The following is an 11,664-nucleotide window of genomic DNA, read 5'->3' on the forward strand; positions in this document are numbered from 1 at the left end:
GGCGGGAGCGGCCCGGACGACGCGTAACGGTCCGCCGACTTCGCCCGGTCCGGTCCGACCTTGCCCTAGCTCGGCCGTCACTGGCTCGCCCTCGCCCGCCCCGGACGGGAGGGGGCTCCGACTGACCAGTTCTGGCCTTGACAGCGGCGCCCCTGGCCTTGCCTGCTGACCCAACCTGAGCTGGTCCGTCCTGATCCGACCCCGCTTCATCCGCCCTGACCTGACCCGGCTCGCCCCTGCGGCCGCGACCGGTCGCGCCCGGCCGGTCAGCCCTCGGGCCACGCCATCTGCAGCATGCGCGCCTGGTTGTGGTGGGAGACGCGGATGACGCACGGCCCCTGCTCCCACGGCTCGCCGTCCAGCTGCATCGGCACCTTGGAGCACAGCGTGACCTGGGCGACCCCGCGGCACCGGTTAGTTACAGGTGCCGAGCTCGAGAGCAGTGCACCGCGCCGGCTGATGCTTCGCCGGACGCTGACTGGCTGCTGCTCATCTCATCTGGTCTCGTTTGTCACGCAGGATCGTGACATATCAGACTTGGCCGTAATTATGTGAATGCATCTCTGCCGTCCAAAGGTAAAACTGGCGTAACTACCACCACGCAAACTGACCAGGAGAAGCACTTTCAGCTTTCGGCGCATCGAACCACTTATACCCCTAGAAAGGGAAATTTGGACATATTTCGGAAGCAAATATTTCCGTATTTGTGTCTTTAGGTCACAAGATGCAGGTCTTCGAGCTAAATCGACTATCGACAACTCTATTTCCAGGAAATTGCGCTACACATTTTCACCTTTTGCTGCCAGAACCATATCACGTGGGTCTATCGCTATCGTGGGCCTATCGCTATCGTGGGTCTATCGCTATCGTGGGTCTATGTATCAAGTGGGCGATAATAACCGCGCGAGCCGCCCTCTGGGATGAAAACAAACACGACATGGACGGCTGGAACACATATGCACGCAGCCAACCAGCCAAGGTGGCAGGTCTTGCCCGGTTGTCCCTGTGCGGCACGCTCGTCTCGGGTCACGAGTCCCAGGTGAGGGGATCTCCCCCGACCTGACGCAGGCAGAGGCTAACCTCCCAGCCCATAGGCATGGCCACGCGCTCAATCGCCGCAGCTAGGAGCGGCGGACCTGCCGCAAGCCGCAGGGTGCGGGCTCGAGGCCTAGTTTCGGCAAGCAGTTGCATTGTGAGAAACTTTAACGAACGAAAGAATGTTTAGCGAACGAAAGATGTTACATCTTTCGTTCGCGGGGTACGGACGTAGGCGTCCCTGAGGTATTAGTTTTCAAAAATAACTACACTCCATGAATGTGGCTAGCCTTTGATTTGATATCAAATGGTCCAAGACTCAAAATCATCATGGATAATGCCCCGTTTCTGGCCCTGCACCGCGCGATCTAAGCAGGGTGCAGGGTACGTGCTTGCTTTTATCTCATGAGGCTCACCGCGGGCGGCGTTTCGGTTTTTCCCGCTACAGTTGACATAGCACACTGCGACGCCGATGGCTACAGCTGTTCAACAAGCCAACGTCACAAACCAAACCGCATCTCTGCTATTGACGCCAGAGCGGTGCTAGGCGAGCCCGCCCGCCCTGCCCCTGCCCCGGCGCCAGGAGCGGCCGTCCGGGGCCGCGCCGCTGCGCCGGTGCTGCCACCTACCTCGATGGTGCGGGCCTGCCCGAGCCGCAGCGGTTCGGACAGGCCCACCTGCATCTGGGCGATGTGAAACGACGAGTAGACGCAGAACACCTCCAGTAGGCCGTCGTCGGCCCGCTGGCAGCCGGCGGGCCCGGCGCCTGCGCCGCGGGGCAGATGGGGGTCACTACCAGAGGGGCGCGGCGGCGGTCCGACCAATCACCGCACAGGCCGAGCTCTACCGCATTCGCACGAACGCGCCGCGGCAAGCGATGTCAGGCGATCACATTATGGTGGTCTGGTGAACAACAGCACGCCGTTGTGTTATGGAGCCAACGCTGGTGACTCGCGCACACGGGCGGCGTGGCGTCCAGATGGCAGCACCGTCGGAGCCTGCCCAGGTCAGCCGATGCCTGGATGCGCGGGTTCGGCGCGAGACGAACGGAGACGACAGGACACCACGGCGCAATGGATCATCGAAGACCTCCGGAGACCAGACTACGCGACTCTCGAAGTCCACAAAGCTTCGCCCCATCTCCGTAACTGAGCCACGCTTACCAGAACCAAGCCCCGCCGCTGCTGCGCTCCAAGACACCTGTGCGGACCCTGTGCCAGCCCAGTTCCCCACCACCAGCCCCGCCACCTCTGGACAGCACCCACCCTGTCCCAGCTCCCAGGGCCTGACGCCAGCGCCCCAGGTGGCGATGTTCTGCACCACCAGCGCCTCGATGTCGGGCAGCTCCACCAGCCGGCCGTCCATCTTCAGGGTCAGCTTGCGCTGCAGGTCCTTGCACTCGCGCTCCAGCACGTCCTTGGTGCCGTAGCAGAAGTAGATCAGCTGCGGGCGACAGGGCAGGGAGGCTGTCACACCCGGGGGTTGGGGGTACGTTGAGACGGCCGGAAGGCGTCGGAAGAGAGTCCGGGCACGCTGTCACTCACAGGCGCTTCAAGGTGGCGTAATCGATTGAGAGTCTGCCGACGCGACTATCTCGCGGACCACGCAAAAACGTGAGCGCACGTGCACGAAACCGGAAAGATTCAAACCCTAGTTTTATCATGGTAGAGGAGAATACGCTAAGTAAGCACGCAAACCCGAGAACGAAGTATCATAGACACCCGCAGAAGCCACAGTCAATGAGTGCTCAGCTGACTGAATAGTCACCTTTTCTTTGGATTATATCAGTGTCTGTGCTGTTTTGTGTTGCCATTATATGGATCAACTCATCAAAAGGGTCCAGAGTCTGGACTTCAGACATACATGTCGTTCAATTCTACTTGAGACACAAAACAGTCAGAGCAGATAAATGATAAACCACCGTCAATTAGGGAAACTTAACTACCCATAGCAAGTGAACGGGCAGCCTATGACCTATGAACATCTCCCAGATCTTCGCAGCGACCCCACCCGAACAAACACGCGCCACGTGACTCAGCCAAAGCTTCCGGAGCACACCCGGTCGGCAGGTCAGGAGTTTGGCTGAAGGGGCGTGCCCAGGCCTGGCCACGCGTCAGCCCGCCTCCTCTCGGGCCGGAGCGCACCTTGTTCACCAGCTGGCTGCTCCAGGTGCCGGCCCGCCTCCCCCTCTCCAGCCGACTGTTCAGGGAGTCAGCTCGCCCCCTCTCGCGCCCGCACGCACCATGTTCACCAGCTGGCTGCTCCAGGCGTCAGCTCGCCCCCCAGCCGGCTGTTCCATGTGTCAGCCCCCCTCTCCCCCCCCCCCCCTCTCGGGCCGGCACGCACCAGGCGTCAGCCCGTCCCCTCCCCCCTCTCGGGCCGGCAGGCACCTTATTCACCACCTGGCTGCTCCAGGTGTCAGCCCCCCTCCCCCTCTCGGGCCGGCACGCACCAGGCGTCAGCCCGTCCCCTCCCCCCTCTCGGGCCGGCAAGCACCTTGTTCACCAGCCGGCTGCTCCAGAGGTAGTGCGGCGACTCGCGCGTCTTGTGGAAGTTGAGCGTCACCAGCGCGTCCACGCCCAGGCTGACGTAGTTGGTCATGCGAACCGTGGAGCCGGGCAGGTGCACGTGCCGCAGGGGGTCCAGCTGCACCTGCAGCACGGCCAGGGCTCGGCGGTCAGCTGCTGCACCTCCGGCAGGGGAAGGGGCGGGGCGTTAGCCGGTACACCTCCGACGGGAAGGGGCAGGATCAGGTACATCCGCTTCACGGGGGTCACATGAGCCGGCAGCCAGTGTGCTCCACCGAGCAGTGCCAGCGTGCCAGGTCAGTAACGTACCTGGGAGCTACGGGATGTTAATTATAGCCGGACCTACGCGGGGGTCACGGGTCCGTTACATTCTAGCAGGCGAGAGGGTTGACCAGAATAAATCTACCTGACGGCTGTTGAAGCTTCTCTATAGTTGATCTTTCATGTTTGGGATATCAGACTCAATATTCGCATGCGTCGACATATGTATTAGTGTATTCGCAAATATCAGAGTGTTCCTACAGTTAAACCCATAGATATTCCGAAAACACCCAAGCTCAAATCGACCTTAACCAGCTCATCGCATCAGCTGTTTTTGGTTCTACCAACCACGGATTAGGCAGAACCACAAAAGAAAACTTCGCACACATTGGACCTCGCCTCTTACATAATCGCACAATCTCAGATATAGTTGATGCTGTCCAAGCGAGTATAATGGCGTCAGTAGATACAGTAGCTTAATTACTTTACCACACGTTTTAGATGCAAGCAAAGGCCTCAACAATGGAGGGGGGGGGGGGGGCTCAGTGGAGCAAATCATATCCTACACTGATGCCTTCCTATCCAGCTATCCCTGAAAGCAGGTCAAACCGCGAGGGCACGCCACCCGGATCGGCACAGCACCAGCTCAGTCAGCGGCGCGGCCGTCGCCGGGGCCCGCTCACCAGCCAGCGGTCGACGAGGATGACCCGGGCGTCAGCGAGCCGCCGCATGACCCGCTGCGGGTCCACCTCGGTGTAGGCCTCGCCCGAGCCGAGCACGCGCGACAGGTCGTTGCCGGTCCCCAGCGGCAGGATACCGACGGCCGGCGGCGGCTGCGCGACACCGCCAGCGTCAGCGGACAGCGCCACCAGCGGCGGCCCAAGCAAACACCGCTGCTGGTGGCGGCGCATAGATGGCGGCAGAGACACGGGCGGACATGTCGGCGCTCATTGGCTGGTGATCGGTGTGGAAATGTGCTTGATTACGGTTAACTCATGCTGGAGCACACCCACTGGCAGGACGGCGGTGGACGGAGACTTGATCGGTGCCAGTAAAGCTTTACCGCAGTGTGACGCCGCGCTGGTCGGTCAGTGTGTACATTTGGTACATAATCACGCTTCCCAAACACCTGATGGACATGAGACCATCCGACCACGCAAATAAGCTTCGCACGAAAAGGTTCAGGGCTTACAGAAACGGAAATATGTTCAACACGTTCAAGAAATATGTTCAACACAGAATGCTCTGCACCTGCCGTCCGTGCGGAACTGGTACAGCTTAACATAATCCAACTTCTTCAAATGCAACAATACATGGAGCTGAGCAGCGCAACTGGCAATCACAATTTTACCCTGATGCAAAACGACAACAGTGCCAGAGCAGTGCAGTGGACCTGCCTCGAGCTTGAGATTGTCGATGGCGTTCAGTACCCAGTCGACCGTGCCATCACCTCCGGCCACGAGAACGCGACACCTCTCGGAGCCCACCAGGTGGCACCACTCTAGGCCGTCCTCCGGCCGCTGCTCCGCCAGGTCCACCACCTGTCGGCGACATCGACAACTGACAGTCCGGATGTGGCTCACTAGATGGCACCATTCCCGACCGTCCTCCGCGGGCTGCTCCACCAGGGACGCGATCTGGTAGAGACACCGGCAAAGTAGCTGGGGTCTTCACCAGTTCTGGTGGTAGGCCTCCCCCCCCCCACCCCCCCCACTACCACCACAATGGCATGGTCAAATACCAACGCACAAGTCAACTACTGGGCAAAGACACTGTGAACTTATTTTGTTACGTGACCCACTGCAGCTATCAACATTGGAACATATGACAATGCTTGAATCCTTCATTCGAGCTGGTATGAAAACAAATAGACGCAATTATTGGTTAGTACTGACATCAGGCAAAAATGTGAACCATGATATGCGTAGGGAGAACGGAAGATGACAAAATCAACACCGTCACATACAACGACGACACGAAAGAGACACGACAACACGAGCTAATCCCACAGAATCCGCCATGTTCTGATCCACATTTCACCCAAACTGCAATCGCCGAGTCTATACCACAACAGCGACGCCGACTTCGGCGCCAAGCGCAGGCCTGGTCGGCCCCGTGGATTCAATTTCGGCTGGGGGTCGAGCGACGGGGCGTGACCGGGCTGGGGTCGAGCGACGGAGCCGGGCTGGGGTCGAGCGACGGAGCGTGACCGGGCTGGGGCCGAGAGACGGAGCGTGACCGGGCTGGGTTCGAGCGACGGAGCGTGACCGGGCTGGGGTCGAGCGCCGTGGCGTGACCGGGCTGGGGTCGAGCGCCGGAGTGTGACCGGGCTGGGGTCGAGCGACGGAGCGTGACCGGGCTGGGTTCGAGCGACGGAGCGTGACCGGGCTGGGTTCGAGCGCCGGAGCGTGACTGGACACCACCCGGTGCCGGCGGCGGGGCAGGCGGCGCGCTGACCTGCGCCGCCTGCCCCGGGCCTGCCTGCAGGCGGCGTGCTGACCTGCGCCGGGTTGAGATATCTCCGGAACGCCGAGAGCACCTGCTCGCCGTCATTGTTCCCCGACTTCCGATTACCTGCGGACAGGCCGCTCCACCGGCGTCAGAAGCATACGGGGTCCCAGCTGAGTACGCCCGCTGAGTACGCCCGATGGGTACAGTCACGTCAGAGGCAGACGGGGTCCTAGCTGGGTACGCCGGCTGGGTACAGTCACGTTAGAGGCAGACGGGGTCCCAGCTGGGTACGCCCGCTGAGTACGCCCGATGGGCACAATGACGTCAGGGGCAGACGGAGTCTCAGCTGGGTACGCCCGCTGGGTACGCCCGCTGGGTACAGTTCCGTCAAAAGCAGACGGGGTACCAGCTGGGTACGCCCGCTGAGTACGCCCGATGGGTACAGTCACGTCAGAGGCAGGTGGGGTCCCAGCCGAGCACGCCGGCTGGGTGCAGTCGCACGCCGCTGCGCACGAGGTCTGCGATGCAGAGCTGGGTGCAGAGCACGCCGCTGCGCACGAGGTCTGCGACCGGACCTTTGACCCACGCCAAACAAACAGGAGCGCGGCGGCCGCCGACAGTGAGTGCCTGCGATGCACGTGATCAGAATCCCGACTGTTCTGCCGATGTTCGCGTACACGCCCGCGGATCTACGCGGACAGAGCGACAACACAAATTGGAGGTACAACGGCAATATAACTAAGAGGTATAACATGTGTTTTATCTGGATGGTTTGAGAGCAGAACAAACTACCCAGCTACGCCCAAATTCTGTTAATTCTACAACGTGTGACGTCCGCTAAGATCGTAGATATCATCGTACTGTCCCGGCATACTGTCTACCGGGCTGCTGTCCACTGGGCTTATATTGACCGTACACATAACGACAATAATTATCCCACCTCCAGTCCGCCCCATCTGAGTATCCGTCCGTGACGTCACACGACCGCCGGTGGGCAGCGCGGCGCGAAGGCGTCCCCACCCCCGCGCGTGCGCGCCTCTGAGGCCACCTCACTCACCGATCACCACCAGCGGCGTCCAGTCTCTGTTGGCGGCCGCGCCGGGCTCTGCGACCTGGGAGATGGCCAGGCGGCGAGGCACGGTGCGGGTGGCGCGCACTTTGACGCAGTGCGGCGGCACCACGAACTCGGCGAACTCGCCCAGGTCACACACCTGCCGCGCGCAGGTGAACGTGAGAGAGGACGGGTCACGCAGGCGCGCAACATAGCCGGACGGAGAGGGGACCGGCGCCACGTGCCCTGTTTCAGGTACTACCCTTAAGGTCAAACATCTCCGATACCTGGTCGGACGGTTCCTTTGAAACACGCCCCAACAGCAGTCCTCACCATCATGACCCCCAGTGGTAGTCCTCAGGTCAGACATGCCCCCTTCCCAGCGGCAGTCCCCACCTTGGACATATGCTCCTAGCGGCGATGCTCAACATCGACGTGTTCCCCGTAGTAGTCCTCATCTCGCCTACGTTCTCCACAGCAGTCCTCACCTCGGACATATTCCCCGCAGCAGTCCTCATCTCGTTCACCTTCCCCGCAGTAGTCCTCACCTCACCCACATTCCCCACAGCAGTCCTCACCTCGCCCACGTTCCCCGCCGCAGTCCTCACCTCGGACATGTTCCTCCTGCACTCGTCGTGCACGGTGCGCTGGCACCAGCAGCAGCGCAGACCGACCAGCGCCGGCGAGTCGCCCACGCCCGCCTCGCACACCTCGCAGGCCGAGTCGAACGGCAGGTTCCCTGCGGCCGGCCGCGCACGCGCAGGTCAAGCGCCGCCACCCGCGCGCAGTCCTCTCCCCATCCCCTACATTTCAGTCCCCAAACGGCGCGTCTTCCCAGACGGACGCACGGTTCGGCCCGTCCGCGCGGAACCGCCGCGGGCTGGCGGCCGTCCAACGCGGACGAGCCGGAGCACGCACCGGACACGGTCACTGCCACTGGAGCCGGCCCTCGTCACTGGCACCCATGCCACTGGAGCCGGCCCTCGTCACTGACACCCATGCCACTGGGGCCGGTCCTCGTCACTGGCGCCCATGCCACTGGAGCCGGCCCTCGTCACTGACACCCATGCCGCAGGAGTCGGCCCTCGTCACTGACACCCATGCCACTGGAGTCGGTCCTCGTCACTGGCACCCATGCCGGTGGAGTCGGCCCTCGTCACTGACACCTATGCCATTGGAGCCGGCCTGCGTCACTGACACCCATGCCACCGGAGTCGGTCCTCGTCACTAGCACCCATGTCACTGGAGCCGGTCCTCGTCACTGGCACCCATGCCACTGGAGCCGGCCCTCGTCACCGACACCCATGCCACTGGAGCCGGCCCTCGTCACTGACACCCATGGCACTGGAGCCGGTCCTCGTCACTGGCGCCCATGCCACTGGAGCCGGTTCTCGTCACTGGCACCCATGCCACTGGAGTCGGTCCTCGTCACTGGCACCCATGCCACTGGAGTCGGTCCTCGTCACTGGCACCCATGCCACTGGAGTCGGTCCTCGTCACTGGCGCCCATGGCACTGGAGCCGGCCCTCGTCACTGGCACCCATGCCACTGGGGCCGGTCCTCGTCACTGGCACCCATGCCACTGGAGTCGGTCCTCGTCACTGGCGCCCATGCCACTGGAGTCGGTCCTCGTCACTGGCGCCCATGGCACTGGAGCCGGTCCTCGTCACTGGCACCCATGCCACTGGGGCCGGTCCTCGTCACTGGCACCCATGCCACTGGAGTCGGTCCTCGTCACTGGCGCCCATGCCACTGGAGTCGGTCCTCGTCACTGGCACCCATGCCACTGGGGCCGGTCCTCGTCACTGGCACCCATGCCAGTGGAGTCGGTCCTCGTCACTGGCGCCCATGCCACTGGAGCCGGTCCTCGTCACTGGCACTCATGCCACTGGGGCCGGTCCTCGTCACTGGCGCCCATGCCACTGGAGCCGGCCCTCGTCACTGACACCCATGCCACTGGAGTCGGTCCTGGTCACTGGCACCCATGCCTCTGGAGCCGGTCCTCGTCACTGGCGCCCATGGCACTGGAGCCGGTCCTCGTTACTGGCACCCATGCCACTGGCCCCGGCCCTCGTCACTGACGCCCATGCCACTGGAATCGGTCCTGGTCACTGGCACCCATGCCACGACGCCAACCACTCAATGCCACCTATGTTACAATGTCACTTATTCGATCATTGCGGAGCTCGAAGCACGTGCGTGGCAGAGCTGTTAGTTCGCAGCATGCTGCGAAAAAGCTCGATGTCCTTTGCTCGGGCATATTACTTTCGTTTTGAGACCGTTCTGAAGTGAGAATGATATACCTGGCAAAATCACACGCATTCCGGCCGAAGCAGCGGTTCCGTGGCTATCTACATCCTCCATCACCGTGTTACGATACTCGCAGAGCCACGTTGGTGCCGAAACAACTCTGATCGGACCCAACCCAAACTTCGCTCCGGCACTCTCCAATCGTGCCCACGCTTTGCCCATGAAAGGGAACGCGGCAGAGCATGCCAGGCAGCGGGCACATCCATTTGCATGGAGGCAGGCACGGTCCGCTCCAACCTCCTCGTCACATAGGTAGGCGACAAGGACTTAAGTTTGATTAACATGATTAGAGTTTAGATTTTAGCATTATTTCAATTTAAGGATACCTCAACTGCGGAGGTCATTCCACGCCAGCCGATTCCTTCCCACACGCTCTACCGTGGAGCGATCCTGATCTTCCCTACACGTCCTCCCTCCCTCTCTCCACCGGGCGATGCGCTCGGTGGCGCGTCACCGGCCGACTCACCCTGCACCCAGTGGTGTTTGTGGGAAGTCTCGCGTGACGTCACCGCCTTGCAGGTCAGCTGCTTGTTGGCCGAGCGCACGCACGGATGGCAGGCGCACACGCCGCATGCGTCACAGAAGGCGCCCTGTGACGTCATCAGCAGCGACTCGCAGATGTTGCAGTAGCTCGGCTGGACGGAGGGGGAGGAGTGTGAGGGCGCGGGTGGCGAGCGGAAGAGTCTAAGTGGGTTCCTGTTTGTGACAGCTTGTGAGGCATAAGGCATATAGTCCCCCCCCCCCCCCCCCCCCTGAGATAGCCACTGCATCTTCCTCTGAGCTAGCCAATGAGCTCTTCCATGAGCTAACCACTGCACTCCCCCATGAGCTAACCACTGAGCTCTCCCATGAGCTACTCACGAGGCCAATCACCGAGCTCATGACCAACCTCGGCTCTTCACCCAGCACCACGGCACAGCAGGACGCCCCGACGACCACGCCGACTCCGGATGGCTGAGCGCCACTCAGTCTGACCCTCAGTGTCCCACCTGGGAGAACATGCCGGTGTGGGACCAGCGATGGCCGCGCCGGGTGTCGCGGGTCAGCACGCGCGGCGTCCGCTTCAGCATACGGCGCACCAGGAAGCCCACCAGCAGCGCCACCAGCACCGAGGCGGCCGCGTCGCGAACTGACACCTCTGCCTCCATGGCCAGGGGCAGGCTGGCGCGGCCCGGTCACGTGGCGGGGCGGCGCCGCAGTAGGAGAGCGTGCTGACCGACGCCGGCGCGGTCGGATCAGGCTGCTGTGGAGGGTTCCTGTTAGTAGTCACACTTAGACTGGTATCGAGGAGGGGGGAGGGGGATGGGTTACCTCTCTTCATCCTTGCATAAATCTGGCATCACCATACAGGATTGCAAAGAATGGCAAGAAGGAGGGTACGCATTGTCCCCATCCCTCCAAAAAACTTTTAAGCATTAAAGTACAACTACTCATTGCTGATGGCCAGTGCCACAAATGCCAACCCACTTTGGACATGTGCCATGTGCCTACTGAACAGCAGCATGTGTCAAGCAACTGTTTACATCACTAAATCATGCCATCTGATGTGCAGTACCATTGACAGATGATAAACATCAGATGTATGCAACACTATCAGGCTGTGAACCAAACCATAAAAGTCAGGTAATTTTATCTGACAGGCAATCTGATCCAAATTGTCCTGGATAAAGCTTGCATACTGAGTCCAAGTCAAGATCAGGCTGCCCAGCATGTGATTATAATAGCATACCCAATGCCTCAGCTGGAGTCAGTATCATAATTTACAGGAAGTGTTGAAAAATTGATTCTAATTAGATTTTATTGAATCTGGAACAATGTACTCTTGACTCCTTTAATAAAATGTAATACTCCTGTTAGTGTGGCCTGGTACATGGACCAAACTCCTCCATTTTAAAACAAAGTTTTTCATCCAAGTTTACTCTTGCCATGCCACCATAACACCATATATAGATAACACATAATAATAGATGACTATACAAACCCTTTATTTTTCAATATCATATTTATCAGCCCAAACAAAAAGATAAC

General features: G+C 60.5%; 1 protein-coding gene across 1 annotated transcript; it reads right to left on the reverse strand.

Annotated features, from left to right (window-relative positions):
• Window positions 1-230: 230 nt before the first annotated feature.
• LOC119114117 (diacylglycerol kinase epsilon) lies at window positions 231-10,784 on the reverse strand. The gene is made up of 11 exons (XM_037238332.1): window positions 10,626-10,784; window positions 10,103-10,271; window positions 7,935-8,065; window positions 7,333-7,486; window positions 6,325-6,398; window positions 5,222-5,365; window positions 4,508-4,657; window positions 3,532-3,687; window positions 2,301-2,478; window positions 1,665-1,801; window positions 231-392 (listed from the first exon to the last, which is right to left on the reverse strand). The coding sequence occupies exons 1-11, from the start codon at window positions 10,782-10,784 to the stop codon at window positions 267-269; spliced, it is 1,578 nt and encodes a 525-aa protein (XP_037094227.1). The 3' UTR covers window positions 231-266.
• Between the last annotated feature and the right edge of the window lie 880 nt (window positions 10,785-11,664).

The sequence above is a fragment of the Pollicipes pollicipes genome, unplaced genomic scaffold, assembly GCF_011947565.3.
Source record: "Pollicipes pollicipes isolate AB1234 unplaced genomic scaffold, Ppol_2.1 Scaffold_7262;HRSCAF=8765_pilon_pilon_pilon, whole genome shotgun sequence".
Lineage (NCBI taxonomy): Eukaryota > Metazoa > Arthropoda > Thecostraca > Pollicipedomorpha > Pollicipedidae > Pollicipes > Pollicipes pollicipes.

Coding starts and splice junctions, on each gene's coding strand:
- LOC119114117 (XM_037238332.1), bottom strand. CDS start 10,784: ATGGAGGCAGAGGTGTCAGTTCGCGACGCGGCCGCCTCGGTGCTGGTG. Junction 10,272..10,625: donor ACACCGGCATGTTCTCCCAG/GTGGGACACTGA, acceptor CCCTCCGTCCAG/CCGAGCTACTGCAACATCTG. Junction 1,802..2,300: donor GCCCTGGGAGCTGGGACAGG/GTGGGTGCTGTC, acceptor CCCGCGGCGCAG/GCGCCGGGCCCGCCGGCTGC.